This window comes from Epargyreus clarus, unplaced genomic scaffold, assembly GCF_041222505.1.
Source record: "Epargyreus clarus isolate Ecla_fem2 unplaced genomic scaffold, WU_Ecla_fem_2.2 ptg000027l, whole genome shotgun sequence".
In the NCBI taxonomy this organism is placed as follows: Eukaryota; Metazoa; Arthropoda; class Insecta; order Lepidoptera; family Hesperiidae; genus Epargyreus; species Epargyreus clarus.
This window is the reverse complement of record NW_027332234.1, coordinates 10,493,373-10,518,926: the sequence shown is the minus strand read 5'-3', so window position 1 is coordinate 10,518,926 and position 25,554 is coordinate 10,493,373. Positions and strand designations below refer to the sequence as shown.

General features: G+C 34.7%; 1 protein-coding gene across 1 annotated transcript; it reads right to left on the bottom strand.

Moving 5' to 3' along the window:
- Positions 1-373: 373 nt before the first annotated feature.
- LOC140753665 (uncharacterized) lies at positions 374-25,554 on the bottom strand. Its single transcript, XM_073088390.1, has 3 exons — positions 25,170-25,554; positions 6,518-6,735; positions 374-1,603 (listed from the first exon to the last, which is right to left on the bottom strand). The coding sequence occupies exons 1-3, from the start codon at positions 25,285-25,287 to the stop codon at positions 689-691; spliced, it is 1,251 nt and encodes a 416-aa protein (XP_072944491.1). The 5' UTR covers positions 25,288-25,554; the 3' UTR covers positions 374-688.

Genomic DNA, 25,554 nt, shown 5'->3' with positions numbered 1-25,554 from the left:
AACAAACCCGGACTTGAACCGGACCTTACTTAGTGACAATAGTGCCAGGTTCTCACTTCAAACAATGTATCTTTGAGAACAATAAAAATTATTAGTTTCTGTTAAGTTGTGCAATGTAGCTCATATCGGTCGACTTCGAAATATATCTACATGAATCTGTTAAGACACATTACGATAATGAAAAACAGCGTTTAGGATAATACATTTCATTTATTTTTATATTAGGTACTTCTATAACAATACTTTTAACAGTCTTAAAACAAACGACTTAGACGACCGACGGTCAACGCCGTAGTCTACCGATATCTACAGTATTTACAACAAATTGTTCAAGCCATAGATATAAATCGTCAGACATGCCCTGCCCGAATTATATTAACGAAATTAGTGCTAACTCAATTAAATTTCAGTACTTTAATCGATACGTTTGATCCCTTGTTCAAATTTATTATTTCGATTAAACTTCACGATATAATAAAAACGTACTATTTATTTTACGTGACGCTGATCCTGAAACACGAACCTTCTAGGATCATTATGAATGCTATGTACGTTAGCTTTTTCACTAATCATCATCATCATCATCTTCAACCCATTACTGTCCCACTGCTGGGCACGGGGCTTTTTCACTAATATTGTGAAACAATTGTGGAGATTGTAGCCGAGGGCACATCTAACGATTTACAAGTCAGGCGCAAGTGAGGGAGGCGAAGGCGCGCGGCGCGGGGTTGTTCGGCGCACTGAGGCGCTGCACGCTCGAGCAAGGCCCCGCGCCGCGCGCCACCGCCTCGAAGAACTGCCGCAAGTCGCTCACCGACCTCGTCGGGGGCGCTTGTAAGTCATGCAGCGACGTCGCACGCCTCGGCGTCGTTTCCGCGACGGTCATCGGACGCGCCAGCTGCTCGCTACTGCGCGCCAAACTACCACCGCTTTGGGATAAGGATTCGAATAGCGCACGCCGTTCCCGCACGGGAACGTATTGCGAGACAGCTTCGTGCGCGTTGGGAGAACACGATCTAGCGCGATTTTCTAAGGACGCAGTTTTTCGTCTAGCTGCTTCCATTGCGAACCTTCCCCGCTCGGCTCCACCGGCCGAACCCTCCCATCGCTTGAGATACCTATGTCGGCCTAAACCCGATTCTCCAAATCTCGTCGACCGCGGCAACGTGTGATGCAGCGGCGGACTCGCATTTAGCTTGCTGCAATTGTCGCATTTAATGACCTTGGCTTTCCGAACCGGCGCGTCTACCACGTCGATAGTCTTTAAAGCGTCGAGGGACAGTGAAAGGTCTAGACTGCGATCGGACGATGAGTCGTAGTCGTCGTCTTCTACGACGATGCCCTCGTCTGTTGCGGCAGGCGAATGATCTCTCCGAGATATTAGAGTTTCCGAGGAGGTCAGTAATCTCCGTCGAGCTCTCGGCGGCGGTCTAGGAGGACATGCGGGTGTATCCTGCTGAGGGGCCTCTTTCTTTGGGTCGCGATTTGAAGTATCTGCGGCGGATAGCACGTCCAAAAAGCGGACTTGTGGAAGTGGTGTCTGACCAAGTATTTCAACGCACAGCGCTCGCACCCACCTGGCGTATTCCGTCGCATTGGAAGCCTGCAACAAAAGAAACTAGTGTTACCGATTGAGAAAACAGAGACATTTCTATAGACACAAAATTTATAGCTTCATCCCAAACGGGTTGGTTTGCAGTAATATGAATATTTACAATAATAGACCAACCAGAAGCCAGAGGGGCTACGTTAAGCTTTTGCTACGACGCATTGCTATTATTTTTACAGTCATTTTTAAACTGCTTCTCCCGTCTCAACGTGTTTCCTTTACGTGTCAACACCTTCGCATTCTAGCCCTTCTTATGGTAAATAGACCCATCAAAAGGTCGTGAATCACAAAGGGCAATGATTTACGGGTGTTTCGCTTTATTGAGGTCTATTAAAGTGAGCGAATCGTGAGAAAGGCGAGTTTTGGAGGGGTCCAACGTCTTGCAAGACGACGCTCCTTTTCTATTTACACACGTGAACATATTATATTACTTTACCTACACATGTACGATCAACAGCTGACCTACCTACTTATGCCTAGCGATGGATTCAAAATAGTAGAGCTTATAGAAATAACCGTTAAATGTCAAATAAGATAGAGACGTTTCATTAAGGATACCTGTACCATTAACATATTTTTTTATTTTCGTTTAAGAACTGGTTTTATATTGCCTGACAACTTATGTTTATTCGTTAATTTAGTTTTGCACTCAAAAACCTTACAGTAGTGAGAATTGCCTCAGACAAACTCTTATCTCTACATTATATATGGAAAAAGACTGCATAAATAATACACTGGTACTGTGTTATGTGCGTCAATTGATTATTACTTGCAATAAAGATGAAGGAAAATATGGTAAGGGAACCTATATGTCTACTATACGCATTTGGCTAGCGCGGTAGGTAATAGATTAAACCTCTCGTTAACATGTGAGATCCGTGCCCAGCAGTGGGACAGTAATGACTGACGACGAACTACACTTCTATTTTTATTTTATTTTTATTTTTATTTTATTTTATTTTATTCGGAAAACATACAGTGCTTTAAAACTAAGTTACTTACAATATAGTTACATACTATACCATTTAATAGTTTTCGCATTTGAAATTGACTATATAAAATAATATTCCTACACTTTTTTTTATAAATACTAACTACGTAAAATTCTTTTCAACAAGTAGGAGCTTTAATTGTTTCCTATAACAAAAAGTGATTAATCAATCAGATAGCGTGCGTAACGTATTATCTCTAACGTGTATGTGTGGGTGTGGGTGGAGTGCTCACGTGTAGCTACTGGTCATTGTCTATCGATGACAATGCCTCATAAATAATTAGCATCGGATATTGTTGATCTATATGTTACGTGACTCGCGCCAATGTGTTTGTGATAGGGATGGTGATCTGAGATCGATTAATCGAAGAATCGATTTTATTGACCAAAAAATCAATTAGTTTAATCGATCTCTAGTAATGTGTCGTTTCAGGGACTCGATATTTTATCCTAGAAAATTCGAAATTCTATTTATTCTAAGTTGATTGAGTATTAACAAATGTGATATAGACATTTTTTACCGTCAGATACGTATTGCAGTGATTGTTTGGTCCTGACGGGCTTTTTTTGCTAGCTATGTGCTTAAAAGATCGAAGATCGATTTTCGGAAAATCGATTCTTTAAGCCTCGATTTTTGTGTGAATCGAATTATCACACTTCGATTCGAATCGATCGCCATCCCTAGTTTTAGAACGAACTAGTTGTAATTATTATGTATCTAAGACTTAGTAGGAAATAATATTTACGTAACTTTGTATGATTGTATATTTATGATATATATGTGATTGTTTTTTTATGGACTTGAAGCAATTGGTCTTACGCCATCTCTTATATGATGTTGAGTGGTCTCCTATAGAGATTGACCAAATCTAGATAGCTAAGTTACCGGAATCTTACGTAATCTCACGTGAAGCAATTTCTACCCCAATTTGAAGGCGTACTTGCAGATATAATACCACACGGGATGATGATTAATTTTTTAAAATGGGACTCGAACTCCGAATCAGCAGCGTGAGAGGCCGTTCTTCAAACTACTGGGCTATCACTGCTTTGTTTCTTTAGTCTATTAAAAATGTATTTCAGCTGTATAGCTTTATTTAATTAAATAACATTAAATATTCAAGCTAAGATATTAAAGTTATTTTAATTAATCCCGCAGAGGGTAAGAATGCGAAATATGACACATATGTTGCGAGCTTACACGTGCACTTAGGAATGATGTTAATAATAGCATAGTAATTTCAAAAGTGCTATTGCACATCGAGGATGGTACATAATGCTTCTACTTTTAATGTTTTTTCTAGAGCTTTTTGATTTTATTTTGATTTTTTTTTATATATAGCTATTTCTGCTTCAAAGTGTTGGTATTTTATTAAATACTAAAAGCATTATAAGTCCACAAGGATAGGAACGAGTCTGTCTCATTTGCGGCAGTAATAATTTATTTTTCCCTCACATCATATATCTAAATTTTAAAGCATTAATTTTGAACGTTTTTGAGGACAGTCCTGACGTCCTTACTTTTAGTAAGTCAATGTTTACATGCATACCATGAACATTGGAATTTTTGTATCTATATAGCTATTTTTTTATTATATAGGAATAACAGACAAGCATGCAGTTCACCTGATGGTAAGTGGCTACTGACGCCCTAGACATCTGTAATCAACCCCAGATAGATTGAGATATTCCTACCTGAGATCGGCCACAGAAGCGTCTCTACCCCTGCGGAAAAGTATGTCTCCCTATGTATGTATGTATTTCAACATCAAGTATATATATATATATATATATATATATATATATATATATATATATATATATATATATATATATATATATATATATATATATGTATATATGTATATATATGCATTCTTTTCAAGTGTAAGTTCTGTTATAAGAACAACAATTACAGTGACTTCACACCTTGTTTCATCACCTCTCGATAAGGAATGACGATAAACAAGTCCCACAGCACCAATTACAGTGACATGATAATTGTTCGTAATTAAGAAATAAGGTGTCAATATTTACATAATTAATTTGAGATAATAATACTCCGTATTCCCTTGCTTTAGTATTGTATTGTGGTAATCGGGTAGTATGTTTAATAATAATAATTTCATGAACTATAAAGTTACTTGTCAGGTACAAACATTACCGTAGCTATTATTTTAACCCACAGAGTGTTTTCATCATGTATTATCAAACTTTGAATTATTATTATCACTTTTAATGTAATTTTATATTGGACGTTATGAAAATTCCGTCATAGTTAATGTGACTGCAGAAGTAGGGTCACATTACTATAACGGAATTAGAATATAAATTCTAAGACGGAAATGAAATGATTTAAACGCATATTATTATAGGTGACATACACCAAATGTTAAATAACAATACTAACTTTCTTCATGTAAAAGAAACTTGCATTTATGTTACACTAGCTGACCCGGCAAACTTTGTACAGCCCCAAAATCTATTTATCAAATATATTTCATATAAAATATAGCCTATGTACTCGTGGCTTTCGAATGGTGAAAGAATTTTTAAAATCGGTCCAGTAGTTTTTGAGCCTATTCTTTACAATCAAACAAACAAACAAAGTTTTCCTCTTTATAATATTAAGTATAGATTTCTCCTTGCAGAACATAAAGAAAAGTATAACATTTTTGCACCGCTACAGTAACTTGAAGAATAACATTATAGCACTATGCAATAACGTGGATTTACATTGAACTATGCAACACGACACGTGATTAGCACACGTGACCGCTCTCGTGTTTCACCGTTATTTTCTATTATTGTTAAACTATTGTTGCCTGAACAAATGTTTGAACTTGGCATCTGGTGATGTCGAAATGGCGGCAATGTGTTTAACATTAAAAAATAACTTTTTGTATGATAAAATTGGCTATCGATTGAAATATGTAAAACTTTGTCCACCATTTTTTTATTGAGTTCGAATTTCTTACTTTTATGAATGAACTTTAGTAGACAAAAAATGTTTGATTTGATTTTGATTGTTATTACTATGGGGCGTTAAGTGATCACTGTCGAGTATCGACCCCTGATGCCCAATAGAATTTCTTTACAGCATATTACTATTTTACTATGACCTACTACAAGATTAATATGTGTTTTAAGCGCGGCATATTTATTATTTCACAAGAATTTATTATGTTGTGCCTAAACATAGAATTGCTTATTTTTTTGTGTAGATTTTATAGAGATTTGGGATTATAAAGCAATCTTAAGAAGTTATCAATTCTACATATATGTACGATAGGTAGTCTGCAGGTATCTTGTTGATAGCTCCGGTCAAACTTATCTAAATGTCAACCACCAGTTCTTTATCTGACGTGTAACGCTATCGAGCTAAGCACGTTTTGGGCTATGTGATATCATGATGGAATTTATTTATTGAGGATTTTTTATTGTTTTTATTAAGTGAAAAGCTACAAGTTTGTTTTATTTTAAGAAGTTCCCCATTCCATAAATAAAGGGTGTTACATGTCGTTGTCGTCACCCACAGTGGCCATCCATTACAAAATACGAATTGTACACCTAATAAAAGTTTATTACAGATATGTTGCTGTCTCTAACAAATAAGCTCGAATGCCTCTCGTAAGCATGAAGCTATCCCTTGCAACCAGAATACTTTATTGATACATTTTGTTGCTTTAAGGCAGAAATACCTCCACCAAGTGGCTTTGAAGTATTTGAATGGTACAGGATGGTCAAGGTATTCTATTAGTGATTGCCGACCCATGGCAAGCAGTTGGAAACAGTATGGCTGCCAACCAATAGCATTTAATTCCCTTTAGAGTCGGTTACACATGTCCATGGCCTATCAACTAGCTTTCCCATACACGTGATATGACTAACTGTCACACATACAACACGATACACACCTGAAACGTGGCGACAGATGAGTCATCGCGCAACCTCGACAGCTCGAACGCGTTGGGCAGCGTGGCGGCGCGGAGGTGGAGTCCCCTGAGGGGCAGCCTGGCCGCCGGCCCCCTGGGCACCGTCCCCTGCCGCCAAGCGAGCAGGCAGCCGCCGCGCACCGCCGCCTGCACCCACGCCCACGACTCGTCGTCATCGTTGTAATACTGACGGAGGACCCCTGGAAGAAACACTGGTGGTGAGACGTTTGCTTGGGTTTGTCGTATGACTGGTTATGTCGCTTTTATTAATTTTCCTGGTATTCAATTACTAAAGTAGGTAAGTATGCAACCAAAACCGGTAGGTAAGTCCATTTTAAGCTATATTTAATTATAAAAAATAAAAGTTAAACTGTATGTTAGTCCAATAACTATACAATAATTGTTAAATCTGTCTATTAATATATTGTCTGTGGTATCAAAATAAGTTAGCACACTGAGGCCATCTATTGTAACAAGTTATACTTGTCAAATAAAATTTCTTTTCTCTTGCCGCCATCTCGAGTGTTTTATTAGGTTATGGGCCCAGAGTTTCGTTTTTATCAGTAATTATTAGTCTTTATACAGTACAGTTAAGAATGGCCGCCAATTATTCATTAAATGTTCCAAAGCTCAAAGGAAGAGACAATTATGATGATTGGGCATTCGCCGTTGAAAATTTTCTCATTCTAGAAGGAATCGACTTGGCAAACAGTGCAACGTTACCAGAACAGGACAATCGGAAAGCAAAAGCTAAGATGGTGATGACTATCGACCCTTCATTATACGTACACATCAAGAACGAAAATACGGTGCATAGTTTGTGGGTAAAGCTAAAATCTTTATTCGATGATTCTGGTTTCACACGACGCATCAGTCTTCTCAGAACATTGATCTCAATCAGACTCGAAAATTCTGATTCAATGACTGCATACGTGACCCAGCTAGTGGATACAGCTCAAAAGCTAAAAGGCACAGGATTTGAGATAAATGATGAGTGGGTCGGTTCACTTTTATTAGCCGGATTGCCAGATAGGTTCGCGCCAATGATTATGGCAATTGAACATTCTGGAATGAAAATAAGTGCAGACGCTATAAAGACGAAATTACTAGACATGAGTGCAGATACTGAAAATAAAAACGAAGGCGCATTCATTGCAAAAGGTACATCACATCACAAAAATCAGCGATATTCGTGTTCAAATCAAAATGGCGGGAAACGAACACAAACGTCAAACGTCAATCACTCAAGTGACGCGAAGCCGGTGAAAAACATACGTTGTTATAAATGCAAGTTACCAGGACATTACAAAAATCAGTGTCGTTCTACAGAAATGCATAAAGACAAACAAACAAATAATGCATTCAGTGCAATGTTTCTAACCGGTGATTTTAGTGACAGAGATTTCTACATTGACTCGGGTTCTAGTTGTCATCTTATTTCAGAGTCGAATAAAAACATGTTAAAGAATATTTCTTACGACACAAAAACTCGAGATATAGTAGCGGCAAATAAGGAAAGTATGCCAGTTATATGTTCCGGAGATTTGCAGTTGACAATGCGAGTCAGAAATTCGGAACACCAGGTGAACGTCAACAATGTTTTGTGCATTCGAAATCTTACTACCAATCTATTATCAGTTAACAAGATAATATCTAGTGGCAACAGGGTTGTTTTCAAAGAAGACGTGTGCCATATTTACAACCAAAGAAATGAATGCATTGGAGAAGCTAACCTAACAAATGGAGTGTATAGGTTAAACATTGTGAAGTCAGAACAACTGTTAGCGGCTACTGCAGTGACTTCTAGTTTGACGTGGCATAGACGTCTTGGCCATATAAATAGTGGTGACCTAAATACCATGAAAGATGGAGCTGTGGAAGGCTTATCATTCCACGATAAGGCAGAAATAAATAAAGGTAACTGTACAGTATGCTGTGAGGGAAAGCAATCAAAACTGCCTTTTCCTGTCAGTTCTTCACGCAGTACTGAGGTTCTGAATATCATACATGCTGACCTATGTGGGCCTATGGAAAATAAGTCTCTCGGACGGGCTAGATATTTTCTGCTATTGATCGATGACTATAGTCGTATGGCTTTTGTATATTTTTTAAAGTCTAAAGATGAAACATTTACATACTTCAAACAATTTAAAAACTTTGTGGAGAACCAGAAAACTTCTAAAATAAAGATATTGAGGACAGATAATGGTGGAGAGTTTTGTTCAGCACAAATGGAAAATTATTTGAAGCAGACAGGCATTATACATCAAAAAACCAATCCGTATACACCGCAGCAAAACGGAATGAGTGAGCGTAATATGAGATCAGTAGTTGAAAAAGCCAGATGTTTACTGTTTGATGCCAAATTTGATAAAAAGTTATGGGCTGAGGCAGTTCATACTGCAGTTTATTTGAAGAACAGGTCCCCAGCTGCAGGTCTTCATCGGCATACCCCATATGAATTATGGCACGGTAAAAAACCAGATGTCAGCCATATTCGTATCTATGGCAGTCAGGTCATGGTACATGTGCCTAAGGAAAAACGTTTGAAATGGGACAGAAAGGCAAAGAAACTGTATCTTGTTGGTTACTCTGAGAATGTTAAGGGGTACCGACTATATGATCCTGAGACAAGCTCTGTTACAGTGGCAAGAGATGTTGTAGTCATGGAGAAAGACTGTGACAGCATGACAACACAGATACCTGTACAGGAAAGAGTTGTAGAACAGCAGGAGTCAGTGGGGGATGAACAGAAGGATAGTTCTATTGAAAAATCCATTTCTGTAACCGAAGATAGCCTTGATGAAACATATGTGCCAGATCAATCACATGACTCAGAAGAGAGTATTTATGAGTCAGAATGCTATGACTCAGATGATAAAGAAATTGTTTCCAATATAGAAGATTCTGAAGTGTCAAATAAGCGCACAAGGAGAAAACCAGACTACTATGGTGTTTCAAACTTATGTGTCACAGATGAAGTACCCGGTGAGGAGATTTCACTAAATGATGTTACCAGTGGACCAGAAAAGGAACAATGGCAGCAGGCAATCAAAGAAGAGTTGCAATCATTCAGTGATAGAGAAGCCTGGGAACTTGTTGATCGACCAGTGAATAAAACTGTAGTTAAGTGCAAGTGGGTTTTTAAAAAAAAGTGTAGCGGTGACAGTAAAGTAAGGTACAGAGCGAGGTTGGTTGCGAAGGGCTTCGCACAGAAAAAAGGTATGGACTACAACGAGACATTCTCACCAGTTCTCAGGTATTCCACCTTAAGATTATTACTTGCTTTAAGTGTAGACTTAAATTTAGATATAGTGCACTTAGATGTACCTACTGCATTTTTAAATGGATTGTTAAATGAATCAATTTATATGGAAATACCAGCTTGTTCAAATTTTCCTTACTGTGAAAATAAAGTGTTAAAATTAAAAAGAGCCATATATGGTTTAAAACAATCTGCCAGAGCTTGGTATCAAAGAGTAGAAATTTGTTTATTAGAACTGGGTTACACCAAGTCTCAGTATGAACCATGTTTATTCATGAAATGCGATGAAAATGTTAAAGTTTACATTGCATTATTTGTTGATGACTTTTTTGTATTCTTTAACTGTAAAAAGACATGTGATAAATTAATAAATGAATTAAGTACTAAATTTAAAGTTAAAAATTTGGGCCGGATAAAGCATTGTCTTGGCATGAATGTAACAGTAAAGAAAGATTCAATAAGTATAGATCAAAAAGATTTTGTTGATGTTATTTTAAAAAGATTTAATATGTATAACTGTGCTTGTTCAGATACTCCAATGGAAAAGAATCTAAAATTAGAAAAGAGTAGTATAATTTGTAAGAAATATCCATATCAAGAGTTGCTAGGTGCTCTGATGTATTTGAGTGTTTTATCACGTCCTGACATAGCATTTGCAGTGAGTTTTCTCAGCCAGTATAACAATTGTTATGATCAAACTCACTGGAAACATTTAAAAAGAGTGTTAAAATACTTAAAGAAAACTAAAGACTATGGTTTAAAATATGTTAAAAGTAATAGTAAATTGGAGGGGTATGTAGATGCTGATTGGGCTTCATGTGCAATAGATAGGAAATCATATACTGGTTATATGTTTAAATTGTCTGGAAGTGTTATATCTTATGAATGCAGAAAACAAAAGACAGTAGCGTTATCCAGCACCGAGGCTGAATATATGGCTCTCTCTGAAGCAAGTAAAGAGGCCATATATATAAAGAATTTATTATCAGAAATCCATTGTAATAAAATTATAAATAATGAACCAGTCCATATACAAAGTGATAACCAAAGTTCTCAGAAATTGGCATCTAATCCTTTGTATCATAGGCGAACCAAACATATTGATGTAAGGCATCATTTCATTAGAGAATGTATAGCAAAAAACTTAATTCAGGTTACCTATTTACCTACTTCTGAGATGCCAGCAGATGTCTTAACTAAAAGCCTTTGCAGTGTAAAACATTACAAATTCATCAAGATGTTAGGGTTATCAAAAATGTAATAAATTAGTTACTTGTATCTGAAATTTTTAAATGTAAGTTAACTTTATTTTGATAAGTGGGGGTGTTAAATCTGTCTATTAATATATTGTCTGTGGTATCAAAATAAGTTAGCACACTGAGGCCATCTATTGTAACAAGTTATACTTGTCAAATAAAATTTCTTTTCTCTTGCCGCCATCTCGAGTGTTTTATTAATAATAAGGCATTATTGAGATGATCTGATAAAAAATTGAGCAATTCAAGTAAAGAAAGAAAATTTTATTCGGATAATAAATTGCATATACAGTAATGATAATGTAATGATATACTGCGATGAAATTGGTAAGGACATGGGAAGTTTACTAAGTTCTCTCTCGGGACGATCAGTATTAAATAATTGTATGCCTAATGCATCTTTCCATGAGATTATGCATAATGTATGTAATACTGAATTAAAGAATAATACAAGCTTAGTTATCTTTATAGGAAATAGGGGAAATGTGAACAAAAAGCATTTATTACATTACTTGGATACTTTGTTAAAACTTAATTTAAAGGAAATTGTAATGTTTACATTCCCCTATAGTAAAAGTTTGCCAGTCGAAGAGAATGATATTAGATATAAGTTAAATATGACTTTGCACACTGCAATGTGCAATAATAATAAATTTCATTTGATTGATACTAACTCGTTTAGTATGAATTTTTATTTGACAGGGGATAATTACTATCTCCCTAGATTTTATAAAAGACGGATAGCTGTTGTGCTAGAATTTTATTTTGACATTTCTGCCAAAAACTTGGCAACCAAACCTGCTTCTATTGAGCAGAATAATAATTTAAAATTATTGACATCCAATAATTTAAATTTGACATTGGAAAATTTAAATTAAATGATAGGACAACAGAGTGCACCTCTGGCAAATTATTTAATTTACAACCATTGTCAAATAGTAATTCATTTAATAACATTGACATATCAATAAATAATTATGTAAGTAATTCATATGAATATAATAATAATAAGCAAATTAAGAGACATATTTCAAATAAATGTCTTCATATGGGTAAATTTAGTAATAATAAAGCTAGCAATAAAAAGTTTTCATCTCTAAAAATATTGTACCAGAATATCCAGGGTTTTTCAAGTAAGGAACTGGAACTGGAGTTATTTTTAGAGAGTAACAATTATGATATAATTTGTTTAACAGAGCACTGGTTAAAACAAGGTGAAACACAAATAAACTATATAAATCACTTTATTGCTAGTTCGTTCAGCCGTGAGTCAGCTATCCATGGTGGCTCATTAATAATAACTCGTAAAGGTTTAAAATCAAGAGAACGCTTGGATATAGTGGGGCTCTCGGTTGAACGTGTTATTGAATTATCATGTGTCGAGCTGGATAGCCTTATTGTGGTTAGCGTGTATAGGCCCCCTAACATAGAAACATTTTCTAGATTTGAAGGTGTAATGGAAAATGTTTTGGATATTATTTGCAAATGTAAGAAATATGTTGTTGTTTGTGGTGATTTTAATGTGAATATTTTAGAAAACACCACATTGAAAGTAAAATTACTTTCCTTATTTAGATCATATAACTTAGAATATAGTTTTTTTGAGCCAACCAGGGTGACTTCATCCTCTGCTACTTGCATCGATAACATTTTCTGTAACTGCTCTGTAGTTGAAAAATCTATAATAAATCAGATTAAATCTGATCACAAGGGGCAGTCTGTCCATATCCAATATAACATATCCAAGGAAGGGAACATAAAGTTTCTTCATAGACCAATTACAAGTCACCGTTTATTAAAATATAATAAAGTGCTACTAAATAAGTTGTCAGTTCTGAACCATAGCACTTGTGTTAATAATTTATATTCTGCATTTTTCTCCACAGTGCACACAGAGTTTAAAAAAATATTTTCTGAAGTTAGGTATGAAAAGAGTACTAGACTTAGTTTTTGTGAATGGGCTACTAAAGGTATTCGTCTAAGTAGAAGTAAACTTTTCGAGCTTTATAGTGAAAGAGAGAATAACTGTAGCCCTCACTTCAATGAATATGTTCGTAAATATTCTAAAATATTTAAATCAGTTTGTATGACAGCTAAATCTAAGTTCATACATAATAAAATAAAAAATGCTGATAATAAAATTAAAACAATCTGGAAAATAATTAATGCCGAAACACGAACTTGCAGATTAAGTATCAGTAAAGTATCTCTTACTACTGAATGTGGTCAGATTACCTCAGATAAAGAAATTGCACAAGAATTTGAAACTTTTTTCTCGAATATACCATTTAATACTACTAAATTTTTAAAATCATCCCCAATTAAAGCAGTGACCATCCTTAAAGAGAATTTAAGTCAGTGTCACATTAAATTTAAATTTAGACATATTTTAATTAATGACATATTAAAAGCTTTTAAAGAATTAACTGTTAAAAATACAGAGGACATTTGGGGAATGTCAGTAAAAGTTTGTATATCAATCATTAAAACTTTAGCTCCCTACTTAGTCACTATTTTTAATATGTGTGTTGATCAGGGCTGTTTCCCTGATTTAATGAAACATAGCAAAATAATTCCATTGTTTAAGGCAGGTGATACTAAAGATCCCAACAATTATAGACCCATCTCAGTACTGCCTGTTCTAAGTAAAATTTTTGAAAAGATCCTCTTACAGCAAATGTTGCTTCATTTTAAACTAAATAATCTTTTACATCAAAAGCAATTTGGCTTTACTAAAGGCCGTTCTACCACAGATGCTGGTGTTCAATTGCTGCGACATATTTTTGATTGTTGGGAACAAGCACATGATGCTATAGGTATTTTTTGTGACTTGTCTAAAGCTTTTGATTGTGTTGATCATAAAACCTTATTGTTAAAATTACAATATTATGGTATTCAGGGAAATTCTCTAAAGTTGATAAATTCTTATTTAAACAATAGAGTCCAACGAGTGCAAGTAAATGGAGCATTATCAGCAGGTTCTAATATTAAAATAGGTGTACCTCAGGGCTCCATCCTAGGTCCGTTTCTATTTTTAGTTTATATAAATGATTTGCCAAATGTAGTAAAGGATTTATCTGAGGTTGTTTTGTTTGCTGATGACACTTCCTTGGTGTTTAGAGTAAAACGACAATCACAGGATACGAACGATATTAATGAAACTCTTTGCATGATTCAGAACTGGTTTGATGCAAACAACCTACTCTTAAATTCTAATAAAACTAAATGTATTAAATTTATGCTACCAAATGTAAGGAGTACGGGGATGAATGTCGCTCTAAACGGTGAGACTTTGCAATTCGTCAATGAAACTGTTTTCTTGGGGATTACCATTGATTCTAAACTCCAGTGGGGTCCCCACATCTCTGCTTTGTCCAGCAGACTTAGTACTGCAGCTTTTGCAGTCAGAAGAATTAGACAGTTAACAGACATACCCACTGCCAGACTTGTCTATTTCAGTTACTTTCACAGCATTATGTCTTATGGCATTCTACTGTGGGGCAGTGCTGCTGACATAGACTCTATATTTACTATTCAAAAAAGAGCAATAAGGTCAATATATAGTCTGCGGCGTGGTGAGTCCCTAAGAGAACTGTTTCCCACTATTAATATATTGACGGTGCATAGTCAATACATTTATGAAAATATTATGTATGTAAGAAAACACACTGATATGTTTGAAAAAAATAGTAACCACCATAACTTTAATACCAGAAATAGAAATAAATTAGTAATTCCTAAACGTAGATTATGTAAGGTGGCTAGATCTTTCGTGGGCAACTGTATTCGCTACTACAATAAAATACCCGACCACATTTTGAATCTCACAGAAAAAAAGTTTAAACATGTCGTTAAACTAACGCTATGTAAAAAAGCGTACTATAAAGTAAGTGATTATTTGACTGACAAAACGGTGTGGTCTGAATTAGCTCCAGCTCCACATGTACCATTACGTTAAGTTAACATTGTCAAAAACATTTTTTTTAAAAGATGTGTGTTATGGAGTTTCTTTCGCCGCTTCTTCTCCATAACGAAACACCTTGTGAAGTGGTGGTAGTTGCTTTGACATTCAAAAAGTGATCTGTAAAGACCCTATTTTGAATAAAAAATTTTGATTTGATTTTGATTTGACATAGTTAACTCAAGCTTGAGTTAAAACGGTTTGATTAGACGATTTCAATTGGTCTGTAATAGAAGTGGAAGGTAGAAAGTCGAACTGCAAGGACTAAGATTTAAAGTGTCGTTTAATGTAAAAATTACCAAATATACACACAAGAATATACACATTGTATATTTTACACCAAGGCCACACTTTGTTGTTAAAAGGCAGAAACTGGTGTGGTATTAGGACAAGGTTTGGAAGTAACTTCACGATAGAGTTCGACAAATGATCAAAATACACAAAAAAATCCATTACCTATCATTTAGGAGGTCGTCACGTAGAGTGTATCTAATAAATATTATTGCACGAGAGGAAACCAACCAGCTCAGCCACTTAAAAACGTTGAAGGGAAGACTTTGACTATACTGTCAATTAAGTACAGTGTAGGTAGGTAATTGCAAGAAATTAAGTCTTATATATAAAATTCTCGTGTCACAATGTTAGTTACCGTACATCTCCGCAACGGCTTTACCGATTTTCATCAAATTTTATATGCATATTCTGATAGGTTACTATCTATTTTTCATACCCCTAAATGATCAGGGTTGTTCACCCTTAACATATTTTTATTTATATGGCAAAACAACGTTTTCCGGGTCAACAACAATAATAAATTTCATTTCATTTTTTTAGTTGTTCCTTAAAGTCATACAGACTTTAACAAACACTTAAAGTAACAACTTCCGTAGACGACGCGAAAAGTTGTAACGATAACCCCTTGTTTTGTCTGAGATGAGAGAAATCTCGTAAGAGCTAAGGTCAACAAACGTTCACATGGACAGCGGTGTGTGAAAATTGATTTTTTTCACGCGATCTCTTCCCACGTCCCCACATTGATATATAATTGCATCGGAGAGAAATGGAAAGTTTTAATTTGCTGCCATCGATCAATGCACCTGTCGTTACCATCTTAGGAGCATCTGGTTCTAACTATATTAGTACTTAAGTATGTAAAAAGCATCAATGTTAATGTGGGATTTCGTTTATTTTTAACATTAGCTAAAGTTGGTTTTATTTTACAATTTTCTTTTACACTTATCGTGTAGACAATGTTGTAAAAAAACGGTATTATTATTAGTATCGTGTAATTACACAAATTATCTGAGGATAGAGCAATTTATTTTAAAACTTAATCAATTATTATGAATATGAAAGTTTTTATGGATAACATAATAGAGTACAGGAAAAGGTCCAATGAATCTCGTAAGCAACCAAAAGTTTGTCACGTACATAAAATTAAATGAATTTTAATACAAAACAATTATAACAATAACAATCATTAACATATTATCTAAATGAAATGGCACGGAATAACAATAAGGACTTAAACATTTTCTATTGTATTTCGCTTATTTTAATTGGTAGTTCTGCATTCTCCATTTAAAGACAGTCCACTAACTTTACAAAAAAATACGTATGTTTTCCCATCAAGAACTCAGCCACATATCGACACCGTATCTTATCAGCTACAAGAAATCTGAATCGAATGTTTTCCCCACAGGGACAAGTAGTAGAGAAAGCTGTGGAAATCGATAGAGCTCAACACACGCCCGCCGACCGATCGAAGAGTGAATCTATATGATAATGGAACGGGGCGTGATTGACACGCGAGGCTCAAATCCCTATCTAACATATTTGCATTGTTATAGCCTTAAATTGATAGCAGTTTTATATCATGGCAATATGTTGGGAATACAAAATATTCTTCTTTAAAAGTTGAAGCAGATATTCTCCAACTAAAAGTCTTTATAATTGTCGAGTAAAGATTAAACTATAAATTTTAATTTCGATTAGTTTATGCCGGTTATTAATATCATACCAATCTTTCATTGTTTTGGTTACCAAAGACCGACATTGTTCTGGATACATCTCTGCATTTATTTATGTCAAATTTCGATAATCGGTAGGCAAATTTTTGATAGATTAAATATTAATACCGGGTGGTGGCCGATACTTATATATATTTTTACCTACGGAATCTGTTGATAAAATGATTGACGATGAGTTGTTGTGAAATCACATATAGATTTTAAAGATAAGCATTAAATCCCAATAATGTAAAGTCAGACCAATCTTAAAGAAATCATATTTTGATAACTATGATAGAAATTGCCAACAGTACCTAGTGTAAAGCGCTGCTATGTTATGGTTTGAAGGTTGTGGTAAGGGAGACGTTCCAGCTTAGTCCTGGTAGCGGCGAATTTGTGACCGACCTTCGGAATTGAATTCTATCTGGAGTTGATTACAGATATCCACGGGTGGCAGTAGCTACTTACCATCAAGTGGACTGCACGCTTGTCTGCTACTCCTATGTTATAAGAACACAAATATTTAACACCTCGTCTTTATGTATCTAATGGCTTCGTTACAATTAAGTAATCTACACTTAAATAAAATTATGTAAAGTCTGATTCATATATTTTACAATGTAAATGAACCGATGAATGACCCGGTTAGGTTTCGCATTGAGATCAATGAGATCACGAGCATAATTAGGTATCGCGTTTAGTATGCGAAACTAAGTCCTTGTACTAGGTACTTTCAGTGATAAAATATACACAAAAAATGGTAGTTTATTATGTTCTGGTATATTTCATATGACTCGAGCTTAAGAAGCTTATTACAACGGTTTTAAGAAGTTTTTAATCGTCATAGACGTTTTGCAAACGTTTTGATATTTTTCCAAAGAACAGTGTCCTGTTCTTTGGAAAAATAGTTGCAATGTTACCTACATACTTATTATGCAAAAATAACGCAAGCTGTCTTCTAGCTTTTACTAAATATTACTTCGAATCATGTTCAAACGTTTGTTTGTAGGATAGCTCGATACACTAATCATTATTCCACTAAACGACACGAAGTCAAAGATATTTTGTAACAAACGAGATATATAGAAGTCCCTAAACGTGAAGTACACAAATTAAATGACAGACAAATAAATCAAGCTGGTGATTTAGCTCGCAAAATGCCTAGAATTCTCCAAAGGCCAACGGGTTCCACATAACACCGGCTGTCGCAACAGAACTATTAACGGCTAATTTAATTGTCTTTGAATTACAAATTAAAATTCAAATGGATATAATAACTTATGTAACAGTGATAAGGTGATCTAAAGGCGTCGGCCTCGATATTTGTGCATATTTTTTAACATTTGCATATCGATTATTCCAGTTATCGGAATTGTAGTTTAGGCCTTTTATGAGAAAAATCGAGGTCGTCGGTGATTTTCACTAATCTGAAGAACACAATATGTAAGTAGAATTAATGTAAAAACATTAGCAACTTTTGAAGATCAGTGATATTGTACAAATCCCAGGCACGCACCTCTGATTTTTCAAAGTTATGTGCGTATTAGAAACTAATTATAATTATCACTTGCAAAACGGTGAAGGTAGTATAAAAAAAAAAGAAATCTCAAAGGTATGTGAAGTCTACCAATACGCACTTGGCCAGCGCGGTGGACTATGGCCTAATCCTTCTCATTCTGAGAGGAGACCCGTGCCCAGCAGTGGGACAGTAATGGGCTGTTGATGATGATGATATTGTTAAAACCGCATATAAAAGAAGGAAGAACAACATGGTGCTAAGCCCAGGAAGGCATAGTTTCTACACTTCATAGTGGAATTTAGGTATTGCTTTAAAATATTTTAAAACTGAGAAAGAGATTACTTACCTACTACTATATAATGTATATTTACAAACATATAAAAGTAAAGTGTCCATGTGTACGTAAAGTTTAATTTTGGCGAAAATGTTTCTTAAGTCCTAAAGAAATAGGAAAAAATCTTTTTTGTCATATTTTGTTCATATAACTTTTTTCTATATTGGATTTGGATTGTCCGTTACCCTAAACTTTTAGGGAGATCCATCAAGTGTGACATTAGGGAAGGGTAACGCCTCCACGAGACCTTTTGTTATGTCACATATTTATCGCAAATATGGTCTCGTGGGAACAAGTTTTTCAACTCTCGTAATGTATAAAAGTATGTGTAAAACTTTTTGTGTTTTAATCGGAATCATTTTAACGTCCCTAGCGTAGTTACTACATGAATATATAGGTAGGTACGTGTTTTGTAGTAGAATAAAAAGTATGCTGTGTACTGTCTACCATAAGTTATAGGTACTTAGATTCGCTGTATAACGGGTATCGATGCTACACACACCGAAAGAGTACACAAACACCCAGACCCAGAGGAGAAATGTAAATCTGCCTGGAAATCGAACACAGAGTTCTCCGAGTGTCACGATCGGTAGTTATTGTGAACGCTCTACCATGCGGGTCAGCTGCGAGAATTTTTTACCTAGCCTCAAATACGTAATGTTAATTGTATTACTTCTAAATATATATAACAATAAGGTGACTGACTGACATAGTGATCTATCAACGCACAGCCCAAACCACTGGACGGATCGGGCTGAAATTTGGCATGCAGGTAGATGTTACGATGTTGGCATGCGCTAAGAAAGGATTTTGATCAATTCTACCCCCAAGGGGATAAAATAGGGGATGAAAGTTAGTATAAATCTTCTTGGTTAATAACATTACTTCGTAACGCGAGCGAAGCCGCCGGCAAAAGCTCGTTTAGAATAAGAGACAATGATTTCTAAAAAATAGAAGTGATTCCCTTGGATTCGAATTCGACCCCAAGAGTAAAATGTAAGACATTCATGCCACTAAACTGCCAGTAGTTAAATGATAAACATTTTGACAAAAAGTGGAGTTGGTTGATCTGCGAATTAAGATATCGATATGCTATCAATGTTATTGAAAACCTAACGAACCTAAGACTCATTACGTTAAACGAGTTAACTTGTAACAATTCGCTTACATTCTACTATAGAAGTTACGTCGTTACTACAGTTCACGGCCATTTTAGTGGCCAGTGAACCAGGGAACACAAATTTTATTGTTATTACGGTTATGACTGTATGCTGTCCAACGGCATGGTATCGACCTCAAAGTGGTGTATAAAATTTTACGACAACTCTACTGAAAGCTCATTGTGCTAGGTTACCCATTTCGATAGTATTAAGCAATGTTTTGTTTATTTAGATCTTGTGTTACAAATTTAAACTTATGGAAAGTTTGTATACATTTACGGTCCATTCAACATTAAGAAGTTTTACCACTTATTGTTATGGTTTTGTAACTTAATATTACTGGGTAGCTTAATTCTTATATGCTTATTCTTAAGTTATAATACTTATAATCAATCATTACCAAATTTTTTCCTATCAAAGTTCCAAACTTAACAAATATTGCCTATAAAAATAGTCAAATTTCAAACTCTGGTAGGCAAGAATTGGTTAAGATTCATTATTATTAACGTATTATTAACGGATTGTAGGTTATTCAAGCTCTTAGAACCATTGGTTAAATTGGACTTTAGGGGTAAAGTCTTCAAAATAGGTGAAAATAAATATTTTTACAAAAAATATATATAATTTCCTAAGCCATATGAAAATTGTATATTAAACAATTAATACAAAATAATACCTAGTTTGTTCATCTGATATCCTCATGGCATTGTAACGAGCGAAACGATAAACATATTTATTTGCTAAAACAAAACCCCTACTAACGGTCTAGCCACGAGCCAAACAAAATAGGACAGGTGATCACACACCACATCGGTTAATGATAAAGGTGTAACAATGTCCAGTGCCCAGATGCTCCATTTATCCCATTACATCTTCCGTTCACTGACAGATGTTTCGATTAACGTACGTGGACTAATTTCAAGCGGGGTGTGGAGTAATGCCCCCTACCGTGTAAGTATTATTTAATTGGGATACAAAAGTTTTTTTTGTGGACTTGTAGTAGTAAATGAGCAGTACGACTAATGGCAAGTAACTGTCACCAGTGGACATCGATAAAGAATCCCAAATAGGATCGGAGTCCTTCTTATTGTCGGCCACGGCTTGGTTCTTTGAGGATTAAGTTCGAACATCTAGTGTATTTGTTGTATATCCCTTTATAACTATGTATAATTAAAACGCAGTAACGTTTAACGTGCTGTTATAAGACAGAAATATATTCGCAATTTATGATACCTTTGTTTCATTTTATTATGTAACGGGTACGGGAAATATCGGCAATAATAAAACGCATATCGTGAGTACCCGTTACATAATAAAATGTCTCAATTCCGCGATAATTTTAGTCTAAAATCATATACCTTTGTTTGTAATAGAATCATATATAACTCAAAAACTATATTCTACAATACATCAAATTATTATCATATTTAGTTTACAGTAACACGCAATTTGGCGCACCAGAATAAAGCTCAGTTGATTTACGCTACTACCATTGAATAACTATAGGTACAATTTTACATGTTAAGTAGTAGGTTCATATACTTAAAGAAACTGTATATAGAAAAGTGGGGGAACCAGTCCGACACAATTTTACCAAATGCACTTCTTAGTACCTACTAATCCATATAAAACAATTGCTTAGTCCTTACTAATATTATTAATTATTATTATTATTATCCTTATCCTTATCCTTACTAATATTATAAATCCGAAAATAACTCTGTCTGTCTGTCTGTCTGTCTGTCTGTCTGTCTGTCTGTCTGGTTGTCTCTTCTTCACGCCTAAACCACTGAACAGATTTTAATGAAATTTTGTACAAAGATAGTCTGAAACCCGAGAAAGGACATAGGATAGTTTTTATCCCGGAAATCCCACGGGAAGTAGGGATGGCGATCTAAGATCGATTAATCGGAGAATCAATCTTTTGGAACAAAAAATCGATTATTTTAATCGATATTAGTAAGAATTGAATCGTAAACTATGCATTTGATCAAGATGATCTTTAGCAAAGTTGTTGTCTATGAGCCCACGAAGGTTTCAGAGTTGGTACGATAAATTTTCGCCAGATGGCGCTACTATCATTCCAATGAAGGTACGAATTTTCAGTTTTATGTAGGTATGTTAGTATGTCATATTATCTTCTTTTAAACGCGGGCGAAGCCGCGGGCAAAAACTAGTTACTTAATAAAGTTAAACTCATACCTATTTACGGTAAACTATACCCAAGTTACAAAACGTATCGTTTTACACAATTTGTTCGAGCCAGGCCTCGAACGCGTGACCCGATCCCAATAACAACGCAACGTTAACCCAATTCCCCTTTGTTTACTATTCTATTATTGGCGTTGTTATTGATTATGATTCATTAGTTATTAGTTATTACTTAAAGGGTTAAACAGTTATATCACTATCACATAATTCGATTGGGTAATTACTGTTGATGTGCTCTAGTAGTATTGCTTGTAATCATTTATTAAACAAGTGATTAGTTAATACTTAATGATATAACAGTACCAACAAGAAACGTTGCCTTGTAAGTTTTCAGATAAAGTTTGATGGATTCGTTTTTTATATGATAGGAACGTATTGTAATAAGTTTTTGAATGGTTTTCGTTGAAAATAACTATTTTGCTACACGAGAAGCAGATAACATACCAAAACTGGTATTACTTTTTAAATTAAAATGCGTGCGATAGATCGGCTTTCGTGTTATATTAGACGTGGCATGGCATATGTTGCGGATTGCAAGAACTTTGCGGGGACAAATATATTATTCGACGGTTTCCTACTTTCCTAACATAACTGTTCTAGACGTATCCAATATCTTTGCTTTAGGGATACTACTGCTTATCTTCTTATAGCGCTTTACATATATTATAATTACCGTGCGACAGGCTCATGGGCCAACTAATTAGAGTTTAACTTAGTCAAAGTTAAGAAATCATTAAATGATTTTTAATAACATCATTACTGTATTTTTTTTAATCAGTATAATATTTAATTTTATATTTTGTTTAGAAACCTACCACCTACTACACCGGTGGCCTCACGGAGACGAACATGAATCATTTCTTCATTGTTATAACATTACAACTACACTATCTGTATGACGGTATAAATGTATTTAAATACATGTGCCATTCAACTCAACTCAATGTCATGATAATGTAACCCCAAATTGCTAGTACGTAGGTTTTTAAAAGGTTCATATGATTATATGAGCCTTTTTAACTTTTAGTAATGTTTGGCCATGTACCGGCTATAACCAATAACGACGATTACCTTCAGACCATCTATCTACACCTATGTAAGGACTATTTTAGAAGGTAAAAATAATAACGTAGATGAAATTTACCTATATCACTTGCACTTATTATCCATAGTAATCTCGTTATGGACAGTATTAGACAGAGGATCAAAATTTCGAAAGCTCAATTGTGACGGAAAGTACCTAAGTACCAAGGACACGTATTACCTTTCTTTTTAGTAGCAGTTTTAAGAATGCAAGTACTGTACCTACTTGTTCATATGAGTAATATCAGTTCTCGCTTATTCATTCTAAGTTAATCCTCGTTCGCCAAGAATGGTTACTTCACTGCGATTCACTGCAAATCCTTGATCGATTTGGAGTTAGAAGCTATGTACTAATAGACTAGAATTTTATTTGATTCACTGGATTTCGTTTCTTTTCGTATCATTTGAATTTCAGTTTAAATAAAACATTCAGTTTAAAGTTATTTAATAATGTTAAGATTGTTATGTTGTAACGTTTACACAAAAAAATATATTTCAAAATGATAGAACGAGGCCGTTTTATTAAAGAAAAACGTAGAAATTTAAGTGAATTATTTATTTACTAACACTCTTTATAATATTTTATTTAGTTATATTACACAAATTATGCCACTTTAATTTTCGACATACTTAATTGAAGACCTTGTCATTATTGTAATAATTATTTATAAATTCATATTTTATAATGCAAGTCTTTACTTTAAAGTTAACATCTAATTTGAATTTAAAATAAAAATTATTTTGTTGTGAAACAGTTTCAATGTTAAACAATACTTCTACAGCGATAAAATCGCCGCATTTAGTTCTACTTTAGCAGAAGTGTTAAACGCTGTGTTATAATAAGGATATGGTAAGACACATATATCGAAGCTTTTTGATTTAGTTTTCAGGGGAGCAACGTATTTGCGTCCAACGTTAAACGTTATGTAGGATAGAACTATATTATAATTCTATTTGGATTGGATAACACATATCAATGGGGGAAAACATTTTATACCTACGCTTTTCTTAAAAAGAAATGTTTGTCAAAAGTTAGTTATAAAAACTGCAAACACATGTGTCACTTATTTAAAAATGAATGAATTGTAAGTAGTACCAAAGTATGTTCGAAACGTAACCGCCACTTCCCGCCAAATGACTTTTATTTTTAATCTGTCCTGTTTTTTATTTTCCACCAGTTTTGATGGCAAGGTGAATGACCATACAGCCAAATTTCAGTACTAAATTGTTAGGCTAATTACTTTTGTGGTTAGTCATACTGTGACAAAAAGTGTGTCGGTGTTTTATTTACGTTTGATACCCACGTTTGAATATCGTTTGCATAATTATTATGTGCATTAATTATTGTATCGTCTTTACTATTGTACTATAAAAAGGTTGTTCATGTTTTTAATCTGTTTAGATATATAGATTATAAATCATTATAATTAGGACACTTACATACGATTTACTAGATTTACAAACCTACCCAAATATTTACCTAATTAAAATTGGTCCACGAAGTACGAAATGTGCCTATTTACTACTTACTTGATAATTAAATTCATTTAATCTTATTTTAATAAGCCACACGTAAATATTGTTTACAAAAAGTGGAGATAATTTATTATAAACAATGAAGTTGTAGGTACCTACGTATCAGAATAAAAATAAACGTTGATATTGCTGGTGTGTTACAAAACCAGTTTATTACGACTTGGATTAGATAATACTAAGTAACATTGGAAAATGTTACAATTTAGTAAAAAGTAACGTAAATAAACAATAAGGAGTTAACTAAGCGGTATTGGATACTTGAAATCGTCTAATAGGACGTATTTTATATAGTTAACGAACCTGATATCCTAATGTCTGGGTCAGCCGGTGTTGGCACAGGGCCAGGAGTAAGTTCAGGTCGTAGTTTCCTCAAGCCAGCCACCACCCGCGGCGCCGGCGACTGCTCCCCCACAAGCATCGCCTGTCACCACAACATCGCACCACCAAACTTTTCACAAGAACACTCAATTTAACATCACATCCACAGAAACCGTCTAAAATCCAAGCGACTGTGTCACTAATTTGTCAAAACAAACTGTTGTCAACTGTCAAATTATAATTATTCAAAATTCAAATTTGATTGTTCGTTATATTTCGCGCGAAACACATGTTGACGTTCGTAGCGAATCGTTTACTAGCAGCAACCAACTAGCTCGCCAGCCAGCGTGTCAATGAATGAATGAAA

Excerpts from the sequence above, each read along its gene's own strand:
- LOC140753665 (XM_073088390.1), bottom strand. The coding sequence starts at position 25,287 with ATGCTTGTGGGGGAGCAGTCGCCGGCGCCGCGGGTGGTGGCTGGCTTG. Across the intron at positions 6,736-25,169 it reads CCCAGACATTAGGATATCAG|GGGTCCTCCGTCAGTATTAC; the intron begins GTTCGTTAACTA and ends TGTTTCTTCCAG. Across the intron at positions 1,604-6,517 it reads CATCTGTCGCCACGTTTCAG|GCTTCCAATGCGACGGAATA; the intron begins GTGTGTATCGTG and ends CTTTTGTTGCAG.